Source organism: Zosterops lateralis (genome assembly GCF_965231275.1).
Source record: "Zosterops lateralis genome assembly, chromosome: Z".
Taxonomy (NCBI): domain Eukaryota; kingdom Metazoa; phylum Chordata; class Aves; order Passeriformes; family Zosteropidae; genus Zosterops; species Zosterops lateralis.
In genome coordinates, this window is record NC_139800.1 from 80,281,038 (window position 1) to 80,298,002 (window position 16,965).

A 16,965-nucleotide genomic window follows, 5' to 3' on the forward strand; every position below is an offset into this window, starting at 1 on the left:
AACTGGTCTGACAGATCTGACCAGATCCAGCTGCTCTGGAGTGGGCTGGAACAGCTGGGTTTTCTTCCTTGATGTAACATGCCTGCAGCAGCACCAGCTGGAAGGAACCCCCCTCCTCTGCCTGCCCCCACAGCCACACAAAAGGACCAGCAGCAAGGCAGGACACCAAGCCAGCAAAAGGAATAATAACTGGTTACTTTTCAGCCAGAGCACTTCCCCTGATGAAAGGGTAGCCAGTCCCCAGTTGTGCCGGTGCCACTGGTCACTGCCCTTCACCATCAAGGTGACAACAAGCAATGACAATGTCTAAAGCCACTACCAGCATCCAACAGACACAGGAGAACTATGAGCTTGATTTCCATGGTCTCACAGAATCCAGGCTTTGGGTAGATTTAACGGATTATCAATTTCAACAGGTTACTGGAAGGGATGATTCCTTTCCCCTTTTAAAGACCTAGAGCAGCTGATGCTGCTGCTTCTGGACCTAACTCTGAGAAAAAAATCCATACACACCTCCTGTAACTGAGATTCCTTCTTTTTGGAAGACAAATGCAAGTGGCGATCCAGCATAGAGTAAAACTTCTCACCATCCTTCTCAAACTTTTTCTTTCTTTCCTGCAGGTGGAAGAGGTTGAAGCAGAACAAGTTATTGGCATTTTCCAGATAAGAACATGCGTAAACACGAAGATCTTTTGTGCAATTCTGTATTCCCAAATTTTGGTCAATCCAGCCAGAGAACAGAAGGCCACTTCTCATTTGCTCTGCTTTCACAGCCCCTTACCTACCTTGAATGCAATTACACCTCAAGACCCAGTCTAGCAATACTCTGTGGCACAAGAAGTATTTTTTCATGCCAACATCATGGCAAAAGCCCCACTGGGGAGGTGCTGTTCCCTCTCTCTATCTTTCCAATATCCAGTAAACTGAAGATGTACTCTTACATCAAAAATCTGTTCACCATCTCCTGATGTGCTGTTCACACAGCCCAGAAACAACTGGGCAAACACTGGAATGTCAGAGATAAGTCAAGGTCAAGAAACAGTTCAGTAGATTTTGGCAACTTTCTGTTCTAAAGAGTTTATAATTTGCTTCTGAAGAGTACCAGAAGGAAAGCAGAAGCCTGGCAGGTCGACAGGCAGGCAGAAATCCTCATCACTGTCAGCAGTGATGGAAAGAGAGCACAAATGAACAAGAGCAGCAAACAAGAGACACTCAAGAGGGAACCCTTGAGAGCAGGCAGGGAGCAGCAGAACTGAACACCCGGCTGTTGGCTCCTGCCTTGCACTGACTGTGGTCACAAAACAACCAGAATAGGGGCCAGGTTGTCAAATACTTGCTTCAGATGGTATCTGACATATCAGGGATTCCTGGGAGGCAACTAAATTACTAAAATCAGGAAATTCCAGCCTGGCAGCAGCCTCAGTGCCAGGTCCAAGGAGTTGAGAGATGGTGTACACACAGTGCAGGTATGTATGGGATGCCCACATCCTCTGTCTGGCTTTTGAAAGCTCAAGAAAGTGAAAAGCAGTTCCAGCATCCAGAGGAATTACTGGTATCTTTCAACATCTATTTCCTGAAAGCCCTGGAATCCTGTTCTCTTGCCCCCAGTCAGAAATGCATGGATAAGCAAGCATACGCAGTGCTACCACAAACTAGAGCAGATGGACTCTGCCAGACTGCTGGGTATTAGGAACTTTCCTCATGAATTCTGTAGTGATCGCAGCTTCCTCTGCCTGAAGTTTTGCTTCCCCATTCCACTTGCACAGACTATTCCATCTGTCTGTCAGGGTGCCCTGCAGCAGGATGCCTGGGGGCTCCCAAAACCCCTGGGCTCAGCACATGTAGCTCCCAATGGCAGTAACAAGCCTTCCTGCCAGCTGCCTTCCAGGGAAAAGGATTCTCTCCCCACATGGCTGTGGTGAAAGCACAATTACCATGAGGAAATGGCACCAACCTGACTACCCCTGCTTATATGTAACTGTCTGGGGAAGAGCAGGCTTGGCCCAGCAAACTTTTTCACTTCAGCAATTACACATCCTGCCCTGCAGACCCTGGGATTACAGACACCTGAAGAGAAGGGAAGTGCATCCTCTGGAATCACTCCCTGCAATAGCAGGTACTGTGACTCCCTGTTAGCAGCCTCACACAGCAGAACAGAGAGATCTACACCAAATCCAGAGGAGCAGAGAGTCCTCCAAGGGTGAATCCTAATTTAAGCAGCTCAGCAACTTTGGGGCTGAGGCCAGGAAGGACAACCAAAACAAACCACCACCCTCATGACTAACGCCTTGATCAGCAAATCCAAACTCAGCGCAGCGAAAGCGTTTGCGGAGCAGCAGTTCCTGTGTCTGTAAGGTCACACTCCTGGGCTGTCTGTGCCATTAATGCTCTGTCTAATGCAGCCAGGAACTTGCCTTGTTTCCATTTCCCTAAACAGGAGCCTCCAAACCCCAAGGCCACAGAAGTGCAGGGAAGCAGAGCTGTGGGGCTGCAGGCACAGCGCTCCTGTGGCCACCTCCTCACATCTCAGAGGAAATGGCTGTGCCAGCAGCAGGTCCTGAGACAGAAAAGCAGGTGCTGCCATGGAAAGCTAGCTCCAAACCCAACCAAGAGCTCCACTGTCTCCACCAAGGTGGTTTGCAGAGGATGGTGCTATCCCTGTTCCTCAGCAGAGCTGTGGGTGAGCAGCTGAAGGCGCAGCAGGGATGGGGCTGAAGCCCACTCCAGGAATCCTCTCCCACCTCTCACCACCAGCAAGCAGCACATGTAGGGTGACTCAACTGTCCCCACCCTGTGGAGAGGCCACCAGGGAAGACAGCCACACTCCAGGCCAGAGCTGGGCCCAATCTCTCCCTCTCTCTGTCCGGAGGCTGCTCACCTGTGCCAGGAGATGTGGGAAATGGGGCAAGGGAAGAGCTGCCCACCAGAGCCTGGTGCTACCGTGGCCAGGCACAGCAGAGCCCATGGGCAGGGAGCAGGATGGGATGGGCAAGGGGATGTGCCTCTGGATGCAGCAGCCTGGGAGCGTGTGGCTCCTGGCTTGTCCCCAGGAGAGGTGACATTGCTGTGGGAGGCTGTGGTGCCCATGCAGATGACCACAGGAGGCTACAGACTGCAGCTACAGGGAGACCACAAACCACCAGGCAGCAGCTTTGCCACCAGCTTGTGGGCTGCCCCTTGTGGGAAGACATGGTGGGTTCTGAGGAAGAGGGGTCACCTCTCAGGGAAAGGGTGGTGAAGAGAAACAAAGAGCCTGGGAAAGCAGTGGAGCTCCTTCTGCATCAGGAGCTAGGAAGCTAGACAGTAACTCCTTTGGGAAGTGCCTCCACCTCTGCCAGTGCCCACAGCAGGCACTGAGGACATGGAGGACTGAGCTCTTCCTGGAGATTGAAGGCACTGGGAATGATGTCCAATACACACCCATGTGTGACAGGACCATGTGCAGCATGGCATTTTGGGCCACTAAGAGGGAGCTTGCCAATCATTCCCACTCTGGCTAATTAGCATATAACTGAACAGCAGAAGGGTGACCTACAAATCCTTCTGAGTTGGCTGCTGAACAGAGCAAGCCAAGACAAAAAAAAAAAAACAACACAAAAGAATCACCAGGACTGATTCACAATCTGGAAACATGAGCACAAATTAGTTCCTCATGAATATTCAGCAAAGGGCAGCACCACGTTCCCATTAAGGTTTGCCAAGTCCAAGAGCCACCAGCCCACCTTCCTTTTATTGCTCGCTGGGAGCAACCGAGCAGTTCCCACCAAGTACAGGCAGGAGGATGCTCTGCAAAAACCCCACACTGGGAGCTTTGACAGGCATTGCTGTGCCCAGGAAGGGGCAGGAGCCCGTGGGACAGCACTGGCAGCCTGCTGTGGCAGGTGATCCAGCAGCAGCTCTGGCTGCTCTCTGTGTGCTGGGTCCTGCCCACACCCCGACTGCCGCCAGCACTGGGGTGACACCGGAGCCCGCAGGAGCTTTGGGTCACCAGCAAGAAAGAGGCAAACAAACTTGCCAAAACTCTCCCTTAATCACTAGTTGCTAATTAGGATCCTCTGAAATTCCCATCTTTGGAGAGATGGAATGAGTGGCAAGTGAGAAGCCCAGCTGACGGGCCAGTTCTCCTCTCCATAAGGAATTAAACACACTTCCTGCTGGGAGTCCCCACCTCCACACACACCTGAGGGGTTTGGGTGCAAGAGCAGTGGATGGAGGATCATCATAACTCAGTTTTATGAGGCATCAGCAGTTAATTAAAGACAGATATCTAAAAAGTTGACGGGTGTAGAAAGACCAGTTCTATCAAGCACAGTCAGGTCATCCTGGTGTTTTTCCCTCACCTACTGCTTTCTCTCAAATGCTCCTTAGGCTGTGCTCCCCCAGAGATGGAAACAAGTAGAAATTATTATCCTCCCTTTCTTTTAAAATTATGATTTATGAAATTAATAACAGAATCAACTAAGACCATTTAGGAATATGTTATCTCCTATGGAAGAAATTTCAACAAACACTGCAGCTATTCAGCATTCCTCTTGCCCTTAGAGTACATCCAAACAAGCTTTTGCCTTTCATTTTTTTGGTTGGCTTTGTGTTTTTTTTTTTTTTTTTTTTAAGCTGTCTCCTCCCAAGTGAAACCGTAATTAAACTTTTCTATTCAAATACTCCTCGATTCAGTAAGTGTGGCCAGGCTCTTCCCAAAGTGTCCCAGCCCCACAGCATGGAGCTGAGCCCTGGGGCTATGGAGAGGGAGGGATGGGGCCTCTGCAGGCGCCAGCTCCTTTCCACACTCACCCCCTGCCATGAGTGCCAGAGCTGGGAAATGGGTCAGCTCAGGGGCTCCCAGACCCTCCCTTTTATCTGTGATGTGGCACATCACAGCCCGGCAAATCATTCTGATCACACTGATAGCAAGTCACATTAAAAACCAGCGACCCCGTGGGGCTGTAGCGAGAGGGAGTGGCTGGAGGGGGTCCCAGGGCTGCCCGTGTGGGAGCACACCCTCCCGAGGAGACTCCATTCGTCCCGGGAGGAGGGGTGAATGCAGACTCAGATGTGTTGGTCAGACTGGCTGTGCTCCAGCCAGAGGCATCACAAAGCCCCGATTCAAGGGCTCTTCCTATTTGGCTCCAGCAGCTCGTGAAGGGAACAGAAAACATCTCACAGAAGGCGATGCTGCCAAAATACGGAAACTAAGCAGAGGGCACAAATTCCTTGTGTCATGTCTCCAGCCTGTTCCACAGCCAGGCCTCAGCCTCTGCCTCTGCTGCAGAACAGAAAGGGTCCACGGGGTGATGCCAGGCCCAGCAGTGATGGGAGGAACCCACATTGACAGGGCACTGCTGTGAGGAGCCTCATTTGTACTCCACACCTTCTGCTGCCAGGTGGGGATGACCTGGAGATGCTTGGCAGGCTGGCAGGTGAAGTAAGGCTCTGTGCCTGAGGTGACACCTGAGGGTGCAGAAGTGTGGCATAGAGGCCTGTCAGGGAAGCATCAGAGCTGAGGACAAGGGGCTAGAGTGGCTGGGGCTGCAGTGGCTGGGGCTCGCTCCCAAACTCAAAGGCTTTGGGGTGGCACTGGCGACAGTGGCACCTCCCTGTGCATCCCTGTCAATGCAGGCACATCTAGATCCTGGCATGGTGCAAGGTGCTGCCCTGTGAACTCCTGCATGGAACACTTGTGCTGGGCCACAGCACAGCCCTCTTCCCACCATGCTGCCCCAGCACCTCTGCAGTTCCTGTTCCACACAAAAAACAAATCCCCAAACTATGATGGCTGAGCCACCTGCAACAACCCCCTGCCATCTGCCACCTCTCCAGCTGCTCTGAGCAATGTCCTGCCACTGTCACCATCCTGTGCTTCCACCTGGAGCTCCCTGCCCACTCACAGGGACCGAGGAAAGGCTGCAGGCTGCCAGGTGAATCTGTGTCAGTGCTGGGGCTATGGCACCAGCCCTGCTGAGACCTGTGCCTGCCTGCCAGACCCAGCCATTGCAGAGCAGGACATGGGCACATGGCCTGTGGGTGCAGGCAGCTCAGCTCTCGGGGCACAGCATGCTCTGGGCTGTGGGCAAAGTGGCCCTTAAGGGCTCTCTGGGAAGAAAACAGCCCAAAGGACATAAGAGAAGGGGCTGTGGGCAGCAGCTCTGCCATGCTCGTGGCTCTAGCTCTTCAGAGAGTTCCACACACCAGCCCTCGGGGCATGGCAAAGGGCAGGAGGGCCATCAAGTATCTCTTCTCAAACCCTGTACTTATTAAACGTCAAAGCCTCCAGATGGGCTGGGCTGAATCCAAGCCTCAAGTGTTCTCCAAAACATCTCCATTTCGAAGCTGGGTCAGAGCCAGACCCATTTTAAGCTGCCGCTGAGTAACATGGAACCTGGACTTCTTGATAGCAGACAAGGGAAAAATGATCTTTTGTGCTCCACATGTGCAGAATTTGCTTTTTATAGCTTGTTTCTTTAAAAGTTTGGTCCATCTGAAAGACTCATTAGATGCTTTATGTAAATATTTCATAACAAAAGCCCCATGACTATTATCAGGTTCTGCCTGCTGGCCTCTCCTGCTTTCCCTCCTTTGCTTTTTCCCTCCTTCCCTTCCTCCCTCCCACTCTACCACACACTTCTCTGCAGAAAGTGTTTTATTCTCAATAGCACTGATTGAACAAAGGCGAGAGGAAAGAAAGCAACAAGGAGGATCTCCTGGCTGGAACAAACACTCCTTGCTCAGGACAGAGGCGGTGCTGGAATCAGGCCAGGAGAGAACCCAAAGAATTCAGGAAAAGATTTTGGAGCCTCTTATGATTGGAAAATCAGACTAAAAGTCACAGCACGAACCCTCATGCCAGCAGCTGAAAGCCAGCATTGAACAGGGAGTTTCTGAGCGCCTGAAGTCAGAATGCAGTAGAGCAACTGCTTGTTAACAACAACAACAACAGGAGAAAAATCTGAATTCAAACACGGTAAACAAATCTGTTTACGTTGAAAACAAACAAACAACCCTTACCTTGGTGAACCCTATCTGCTCCTTCCGGAAGTTTTCCAAAGGTTTGATCAGCAAATCACTTGCGTTCTGCACCTACAGTGCAAAGAAAAAACATTTTAATTGCAGATGCTTATCAATTTTCTCCTAAACAGAGGCTGAACAGGGTTAGAAGCCAAGAACTCTGAGATTCTAATGTTTTTGACTGGAAACTTCTCTGTCTGTAGGTGAATTCACTTAAACCATCTGTATCTGCTCTTTCCCATTGGTAACACACAGCAAACCCCAACCACACCCCAGGAGGCTTCGGAGAGCATCCTGTGGATGCTTGTGTGATCCTGTTTGGATCTTGATTTGGGGAGCATCCTGTGGATGACAGGGGGTGTCCCCCACCCCCATCTTACAAGGCTGCTCTCAAATAAAGGATGGACTTCCCTTGTCACAAGATTCAGCAGAAGGTAATCTGTCACAGGAACAGGGAAAAGGGAAAGCCTGCCTGTGTCTTTTCCACTCCTGTCTCATGTCTAGGAGATGCTTTCCTGGATGGTGCTCTGCACACCTTGGATTATCATGAATCCACAGGAAAGCTCATCCCAGTTTGTATCACTGGCTCCAGCTTCAGTCTGGCACTGGGACCAGCCTGCTGTCTCCTCCCATCCCCACTTCCCTGACAGGCTCCGTCCCAAGCCTCAGAGAAGGGAGAAGAGGACAGGACACAGCCACAGCCCTTCAGGGAACTTAAAGCTGATGAACACAGTGAGTGTGAAGACTCCTGAGGGAGCTGCGGTAAAACTGAACTGGTCCTACAAGTAGAGGGCAAAAAACCCCACCTTTGAAAATTGGACAGTGCCCTTAATCCCTGAAACAATATCTTCCACTGCTGCCCCACCGCCAAAGGAGCCTGGGATGTAATTAATAATAAAGAAGCATCTCAGTGCTTTCCTGGTTTCCTGCTGTTCCTTGCCTGCCCATGGACCCTCTGGCCCAGCCTGGCAGGAGCTCCTGCTGCTGCACGAGGCAGGGGAACGCAGAGCCAAGCAGCACATTCCTGGCAAGCTGTAAGCTCTCCACCGAGCTTAACTTTCATGTTTTTCCTGGAATTAGGAGTGAACTGGGAAGCCAGCACTGGCTCTGGAGGAGCCCTGGAGAGGCTGAGGGCACATGGCAGCAGGAAGCTGATGGCAGTGCATTGTACTGCAGGAGCTGGACCAGCACAGATGGGCTCAGGGACAACCTGCCTTCCTGCAGCCAGCAAAAGCTGAGCAAAACCACTTCTCGTTCTTTAACCCTTGGTTTCACCACAGAAGCAGCTGGTGAGCAGCCTGCACACTCTGCAGCCCCTGGAACTGCAGGGCCAGGGGCTCTGTGCCTGCCTGTACTGCCTGGGAGAGCCACAGCCACAGCCCCCCACACCTTCAGGCTGTGCCTGGCCCATGCTCAGGGCCCACAGCCATGAGACCAGATGAGTACAAAGCACATTCCCAGTGCTCCCAGCTTCCCTCTGATGAATACCCTCACACTGAGGCACATGGTGCTGGTGCTGTGGTGGCTGTGATTTGGTATTTAGCCATGTCAGGAACGGCAGAGCCCAATTCCCATCTCCTCACCATCATGGACCTCTCCAACTCCACTTCCTGCAGCAGCTCTGCAAATTCCTTGAAGGATTCAGCTGTAAGAAAAGAAGAGGCTGGTCAGTGGAGCTGGGATATGGCACCAGAGTGTGGGACACACGTCAGGACACCCCAGTGTGGCTGCACCCCCCACATGGCTGTCAAAGACAACAAGAAGAGCTGGTCCTTTTTGGCAGGAACTGTGTGAGGCAATGCCAGGTGCAGGCTGGCCTTGAGGGGTATTTATTTATGCAAGGGAGAGGAGGGTTTGCTGCCTGGGGCAATGAAGGAGTGAAGGCCTTGGGAAGGTAAGATGATATTAATTAGCTTTTTTTAGGAATTGCGTTATAGAGATAGCAATACAGGTGGTAAAGGGGCAAATGCAGGAAAAAGCCAAACAGGGGGAAGGGGAGCTGCCATCCCCAGGACTGGTCCTGCCACAGTGGGAGCTGTGGGCAGGACAGGGCTGCCTGGCCTGCCTGGACAGCTGCCAGCAGCACCAGGAGGGGCCTGGCACCTCTGTCCCAGGAAGAGCTACAGGTGCTTGCCAGGACCAGGACAAGTGTGTCAAATGAAAATGGCCTGGAATGACAAAGATCCCATTCAGCACCAGGAAACACAAAGTCCATGTAAAGGAGATAAGACAGCAGGTGTAGACATGGTCATAGACACTGACACCAGTCCCCAAAATGTTAAAAGTGAAACAAAAAGACCTTATTGATAAGCAGTTGGATTCCAACTACAACAAAAATAGCATGACATCTTTCCTTTAACAAACTGAAATAAGAATAATTTAGCCTGGGGAAATAAAAGACTAGGTGGGAGTAGCTGACCCCACACCAAAGGGGAACATGCAGCCCTTCTCCCTGCCCATCAAAGGAGAACTTGGGAAAGGGCTCAATTTTTCACAGGGGAGGAAACCTCAGCAGCAGAGCACTGACAGTGCCAAGCCAAACTCCCATCTCTCTGGGCTGCAAGGCAAGGTTGGGCAAACACCTGCCCATGCAGGTAGTGTGGCTGTGTGCTGGATGCCTGGGGAAAAAACCTGATCATCCCAGTGTACCTGGGAACTACCTGGGAGTCAGCTGGGAAGGTTTCCCACAGTTCTAGCCTGCTCAGCACAGCGTGGGACAGGTCTGGTGAGTCCCAGGCTCCTTCTTGCACTGGTGGGAATATCCCAGACTGGCTCTATCAGACCCCAGAGCTCTGCAGTTCAGACCCTCCCTCCCTGCAGCCTGCTGGGCTGGGCAGAGCAGCACTTGATGGGGCACAGCAGGTGTACAGCAAGGCAGGCACAGGATTAGCTTGTCCCACAGGTCAGGGAGAGGGTGCTCCTGTGCTCTCTGTGCAAGCTGAGGGCCCTCTCCCCTCATCCACGGCAGCACCTTGGGAGAGGTACCTGCCCTGCTAAAATCCAGCCTGAGGATTCATTCATTCTGCGGCTGCTGAGACACACAAAAGGGAACAACTGCAGCCTCGTGACATGGGCCCTCAGCTGGCAGTAGCACAACAGACCTTCCTGGTGAGTCAGGAAGTTCTGAGCTCTCCTCCCGTGAGGGCTCCAGCACCCAGCAGTGCAGTGGCCCTGCAGCTCATGGTGCTCATGCCCAGGGCCACACGTGGCTGTCACTGAGGCTCCCCAGGATGATGGAGTGCATGGACACCAGGGGCCTGAGCCAGGAAAAGAACTATCACAGGGAGAAAGAGAATCCAGCCCCACACTTTCACTTACTTGTCAGTGCCTAAAACGTTCCCTAGCTGTTTTTTCTCCTTTGCTCTACAGGAAGAGCCCATGAACATGTTTCCTGGCTCCAGACACAAAACAGCCCACTGAGTTTGACCCTGCACCACACACACGAGGCTCGGATTCTGCTTCCAGCCCAGCAGTGCCTGGAAGCAGTGGGGTGGATCTGTGCTACTGGCCTGGGTCAAAATTTGCCAGGCCTTGCAGGGCAGTGTGGAGCAGGAGGGCCACCAGCAGCCGCCTGGGAACTGACACCTAGAAATGCCAGAGCAACTCTGCTGGGCAGCCAGAAGCATTCCAGGAAGGTCCTTACAACTAGAGGATCCCAGGTTCCTGTGCCTGAGAGGGAAGAACATGGCATCCCATTTCACTGCTTCTTTCATCTGTGCAGGAGCTGCTGATTTGGGTCCCATGATGTGACAGTGCAGGAGCTGCAGGAGGGAGCACAGGAGGGGCTGCAGCTGTGGAGTAACACGGGTGCATCCATGACCTTTCACATCTCCAGGGAAAAGTGCTGCTTACAACAGACACCAACCCAGTGTCCTGACTGCCACCTGCAGTGCCACCGCTCGGGTGCCGGGCTGCTCTGTGCCCACACAGCGAGAAAGCAGCGTGACTTTAGCTCTATTTACAACCCAAACACGTTCTCTTGCAGAGCATAAGAAATGCCTGTAAGTGTTCTGCTTCACTCCCATATCCTGCACATCAAATGAGCTCTGCACTCCCACGCAGATCCCGGGCACCCTGGCAGGAGGTGGAAGCTGCTACGGAGTCGTCAACACCCCAGTGCTGTGTCAGGGATAAGGAAACCTCAACCCCTGCAGGCACACCAGGGCTTGGGTGGGAGGAGGAACACAGCCCAGGCTTCTCCACAGGGAAACTAGGAACCACTTCTTGAAAAAGCAAAACAAATACTCCTCAGCAAAACTGAAGGGAAACATACTCCTTTCACCACGGAGAGTTTTACATCTGCTGTGATCTCTTCTTGCTCCCCCTCATCCCACAATCCCTTTATTCAACCTCTCTCATTCCCAGCAGCCTTGCTTGGTTGTTGGAGCTTTGTCCCTTCCAGCCAAGAGGAGGGACACTCCTTTCCTTGCATGGCTGTTTGCCTCAGACCCCTCAGCTCCCAGGAGGGACATTTACATGGCAGAGCTCTCCCCTCCCTGACCCACGTGTGTTTGGAAGCTCAGCACCTCTGCTGCTATTAGATTTGGAGGCTGACTCATTTCCAGCGGGTTTCTCTCAGAGACTTTCCATAAAGGAAACAAGCCTTGGAAGGGCAGAGTGCAATCTGCTTCATGTGGCTTTAAATACAACAGACCAAGGAACCGGCTCTGCTTCCTTCCCCTTCTGACAGCGGCCGAGAGACCTGACACCAGCAATGTCACACTGCTGCCACTCTTCAAACGCTGCCTGATAAAAGCTGGTTTTCTTTTTTTCCCCTATGTGCAGCCCTTGGGACCAGCCTGAAAAATACCCTGTGCCCCACCCCAGTGCTCTTATGGAGAATGCCCTGTGAGCCTCTGGGCAGCCCCAGCCCCGCAGCCCAGGCAGGTGGCCCAAGTTTTTTTGTCTGATGGGGCAGGGTCAGAACCTCAGGGGCTGAGGATTTTCTGTTGTCCCTCCTGCAGCCCCCTGTCACCCCCACAGGGTCCCCTCACCCTGCTAAGCCAAGAGCAGCTTCATTTGCAGGGTTTGGGGCATTAAGGCCCTTTGATTCAGCCCCCTGGCCGTGGATGCTGAGTGACTCCCAGAGCTGTGCTGGGGGAGGGCAGGGATGTAACAAGGCTCCAGGATCACTAATCCCCAAGCAGATGTGCAGGGAGCAGCCCTGCAAGGCTGCTCAGGGCACAGATGGCCATTGTTTTCCATTTGAGACACATCCAGCAACCCTTTTTCCCAGCAGTTTGCAGCCTGGTGCCTTTGCAGGGCAGCGTGGGGCAGTTTGTTCCTGTGAGGCTTTTCCAGCACAGCGAAGGCAGCTCTGGGAGCATGGCTCCATGGCAGCACCGGGAAGAGGGGCTGGCTGGGAGGTCAGCACCACCCCTCCTCCCCAGCACCTGGCAGCGTGGAGCAGGCCTGGAGCCATGGAAAACCTCTGCAAATTATCCGCTGAATTGGGAACGTGAAACCTGACCCGTGACTGTTCAACTTCATAAAATAAGCTCTGGAAGGGCTGCCTGGAACTCAGCTCCTGAAGTTGCTTAAAAACCATCAGGCAGGCTAATTCCTAGAGAGGTAGACTGTTCCAGTTACTGAAAGTCAGCTTCAAAAAGCAGAGAACTTACCAATATTGATCTCATCATCTGTGAGTGTGTCACCGATGAAGTCGAACTGGAAGGACTGCAGAGTCTGGGAGAACTTCTGCACCGCTGAGGAATATCCTGGAAAAGGACAGAGCAATCAGCTGGGGGTCTCTGCAATTGTTCTACAGAGGCTGCACGTCTTAGGAATATGAATTCCTTGTTCCTGAATGGAACAAGACCATAGGAAGGTGGTTATGAATATCCACAGGCATTGGGAATTTCAGCCCTGCAGAAAATGCTGCAGCATTAATAACCCTCAGAGGCTGCATAGAACATTCGATTTGGGTTTTTTTTTTCTCTCTGAAAAAGCTTCTGCAGCACTAATGGATGCACCACAACTGATCGATGGCCTCGTGTCCACATACAGGAAGGGACACTGACACACTTCCCTGCAGGAAAATATTCAGGAGATACTCCAAGGCTCTGTGTGAACCAGCCCAGCTCCTTGGAGTACAGGGGCTGTTGGACAGGCTGGCCACTGTTCACAGGAATTGTTTCATAATATAGGAGAAAAATCTGTAGAGTCAGAAAATAAATGTGAGGAAAAAGGCAGGACTAAAAATAACTGTCCCTCTGTGGGGTCATGGACACAGACAGGCCCTGAGGGAAGGACAGAGCACAGAGCACAGAGCTGAGCCAGGGGGCTCAGCTGGGCTTGCTTGGGCACCCACAGATGGCCCTGGGTGAGGAACAGTCCAGGCTGGAAGCAAAGAAATTGCCTGATGTTTTCTGTGGCTCAGTCCAAATTATTTTTGGATCTTTCAGAGGAGTTTCTGGCCCAAAGGAAGCTTTGTGTCTTTGCACCCTGTGTGGCTGCAGGACACGTCTGGTGGCATTGGCAGAGGGGCCCTGGGGTGTGACAGTGACACCAGAACAGAGCCCAACCCAGGGGGGAGAGCACACTGGATTTACCACATCACCCTGCACAAAGCTACAATAATTCCCAAGATACAAACAGAAGGAGGCTGCACTTGCTTGAACTCAGAGAATAGGATCTAGATGACAAAAAGAAAAGCAAAGGAATAATGTTAGACTCTGATTTACACTGCTACTTTCCCTAATTTGGGACTCCAGCTATAGGCACAGTCCCAGGCTGGACTCCTTTGTGGTCGTGCACAGAGATGGCCCTTTCAGAAATTCATGAAATTACATGTGGAAAAGATGTGATGGCACAGAATTTAACAGGCAATCAGCTCCCACCACTGCTTTGCCAAACCAGCACCATGATTGTTGTGTATAGGAACTTAGTGTACATGGATGGGGTTTTTTTATTTGAAAATAAAACTTATTACTGTGGGGGTGTTCTGAAATGCTACTGTGAAGGGGAGAGAAAAATTGGACAACATTGAAATGAATGCTGGGGAAAAGAAATCAAGTGGCCCGTATGGGATACCGGCAGGTCCCCAGACTGCCCTGTTTTCCCTGTCCCCAGGTCAGGAGCTCCTGACCCAAGGTCCCTGGGCAGGCAGGGGTGGGGGAACTGCTGGGTCCCCGGTGGAGGCTCAAAGTGCAGTCCCTGCTTCTCCCTCAAAAGCCTCGTTCAGCAGCTCCCTCTGATGGGTCAAACCTTTGCTCCTGAATGGGCAGATTCAGGCCTGAATGTCGCTATTTAGCCCCAGCTGCCAAGGGCTGGAGCACGTAAATGGGTGAACTCTCACACAGAACGATGTCATTGACTTGATGGAAAACCTCAGCAAATAATTCCCCCTCAGTCCCTCAGTGCTCGCTCAGGCCAGGCCGGAGGCTCATTCAGCCCTCCTCGCTCAGGGGGATCTTTGTTCACCCCCCTGCAAATCCCCGTCACCGTGACGCTGTTGTGGCCCCAACCAGCCCCTCCCTTGCCGCTGGTCAAAGGTGATTTTCAATCCCTCCCCTCAAACTCCCCTCCCAGCCCAGTGTGTGTCCTTGAGCCCCTCTGAAAGCAGCAGCACGCCCAGCCAGCATCCGTCTCTCTGTCTGTCCATCTGTCCCCTCCATGGGTGCTGGCTGGGGGCAGGTGACAAGGCACCAGTGTACCCATGAGCCAGGAGCACACACAGCTCCCTGCCTGGTACCTGGCTGGGACAGAGAGTCTCCATCTGCCATGTGTCCCTGTCAGGCCAGGGGAGAAGGAGGGAGGGAGGGAGAGGGGGTGTGAGCCTGTACCATGCATGGCTGGCGGGCTCTGGAGGAACTCTTAATGGAAACCAGGCTTCTCCAGACCAGCACAGCTCGACTCCCACACGTAGCAAGCCTTGGCTGAACACTGGCTCCTGACAGAGCTCCTGTGTGCATGCACAGGACAGCATTGCTGCTGCCAGGGCACTGCCACAGCTCTGGGGTGTGAGTGGGACACAATATGGGGCTGACTGACTGCTGGCACCAGGGGAACAGAGGATGTCCCCCCACTCGGGGGCTGTGTCCCTGCAGGGCCCAGCACCAGGCCCTGAGCAGAGAATTGGTGTCAGTGCTCAGAGACATTTGGTGGGACATTGCTCCTTCTCTTGGTGGCACCCCAATGGCAGGGTGGTGACACCAGTGATGGGGCAGGGAGAGGGGCCAGGGAGAGAGGGATAAGCCATGGCCACAGGAAAGAGGCTTGACCACAGGAAGAAGCCAACAGGAAGAGATTTGCTGTGTGGAAAAACAGGGCTCCATCCCACGCTGGGAGAGATAAGTCCGCACTCTCCCTTGTTTTTACTGTTGGAAATGTTTCCCCCACCCAGTACAAATACTCGGTTGCCAAAGGCTCCTGCTCTGCACCCCCAGAGCCTGGCAGGAGGGAGAGGTGGCTGCAGGGCCTGTCCTGCTCCCCCAGCACCAGGACCCAAGGATCAAGGAACAATGCCATGCTCCAAGCTGGAATATCCCTGCAAACAGCCTGCTAAGTCTCAGCACTACCCCAAGGACCCTGCCTGCTCAGCCTGTTTCCATGGAAACACACCAAAATGAATTTGATCAGGAGTCCTCAAGCACTCCTCACCCTTACAGCGTCAGGAAACAATGCCAAGTTTCACCATTTGTGGTTACAATAATTTACTCTTCTAGGCAAAATGAAGTTCCATCCCTGCACAGAGTGGCCCCAGCCGGGCTGCAGGAGCACCAGTGCCGGCTGTGCCGGCCTCAGAAGGCACACAGAGAACTGTGGACTGTATTTATGTGTGGATAAACACACCTCCAGAGCCAGCAGATCTGGAAGGATGTGCCTCACAGCCTGCTCAGTAAGGACCTACAATTCTCATTTCTACCTTTGACAGCAACCACAGGTAACCAAAAACCACAAACTAAAGAACTGCTGCTACCGCTGCAAAAGCCACAGGTTCCTGGCAAAACACAAACACGAGCAGAGCCCCAAACCAGGCTGTGCTGCTGCTTTTTCTTCCAGTGCTTAGACTCTAAACCAGAAGGAAACCATCACCACAGGTGAGAACCATGTGGGAACAGAGTGAGCACACACAGCCAGAAAATGGGGCACGGAGGTGCTGCTCAAGAGTCTGCAGTGCTCGAGGTGTCACAGGTGCATATCCTTAATTAGCTTTACTTAATTGCAACTCAGAGATCTCAGTCTGTGTGACTGCAATGGTCCACTGTTCCCAAGGGAGGAAACTATGCCTCTGAGCACATAGAAATAGAAGTGGCTGTGACAAGCAAGTGCTGACAGCTTATGGGGACCAGCAGGATCTCTGGGCTAGGACAGGAGGGCCCTGCCTGGGCTTCCTCATTTAACACTACAGGGATACCATGGGACATCAGTGTGACACAGGTGCAAAGAACAGCCTGATTTTTAGAAAGAAACAATTAAAAAACCAACAGAACATCAGCTGTGCAGGAGAGTAGGTGTGGAGGGTACATTGGCCAGGGCCAGGCTGCCAGCACCCTCACCCTCATTATCCACACCCAAATAGCTCTTGTTTATATGACCCTCATTGGCTGTGCAGCAGCTGGTATACACAGCACCACCCTGCTTCTTCCTGGGAAACAGCCAGGTGGGAATTGCTGCTTCTCCAGAAGCAAAGGGGCAAAGCAAGCAATGGGTTCAACAGCCCTTCGGCTAATCCCCATCACACTGCAAATAATGGAGGAAAAAACCAAAAAAAATGCCGTCCCCCAACCCCATCATCTTTGCAATCACTGGCCAATGACACTTCCTGAAGGGCAGTCCTGAGTTTAATCTGATCCAGCTGGAGCAGTGATGGGGCTACAGCATCCCTGTCCTGTTCCTGGGAAGGGGCAGGATGTCCCGGCCCACACTGGAAGGTGTGAAGTGACTTTCACTGGTCTCCCTGCCTGCACCTACGCATGGGTAGCCCAGGGAAGAGCAGCCAGCAGAGACTTCCATGGGGGA

At 52.5% G+C, this 16,965-nt stretch overlaps 1 protein-coding gene across 1 annotated transcript in view; it reads right to left on the minus strand.

Moving 5' to 3' along the window:
- The window catches only part of LOC310923096 (oligophrenin-1-like), a 50,661-nt gene that overhangs the window by 23,451 nt on the left and 10,245 nt on the right, over positions 1–16,965 (minus strand). Inside the window, exons 2-5 of the mRNA XM_083884187.1 lie at positions 12,624–12,719; positions 8,586–8,647; positions 7,003–7,074; positions 514–615 (exon numbers count right to left, since the gene is read on the minus strand). Of these exons, the coding sequence (XP_083740313.1) occupies positions 514–615; positions 7,003–7,074; positions 8,586–8,647; positions 12,624–12,719 (332 nt within the window). The remainder of the gene's footprint in view (positions 1–513; positions 616–7,002; positions 7,075–8,585; positions 8,648–12,623; positions 12,720–16,965) is intronic.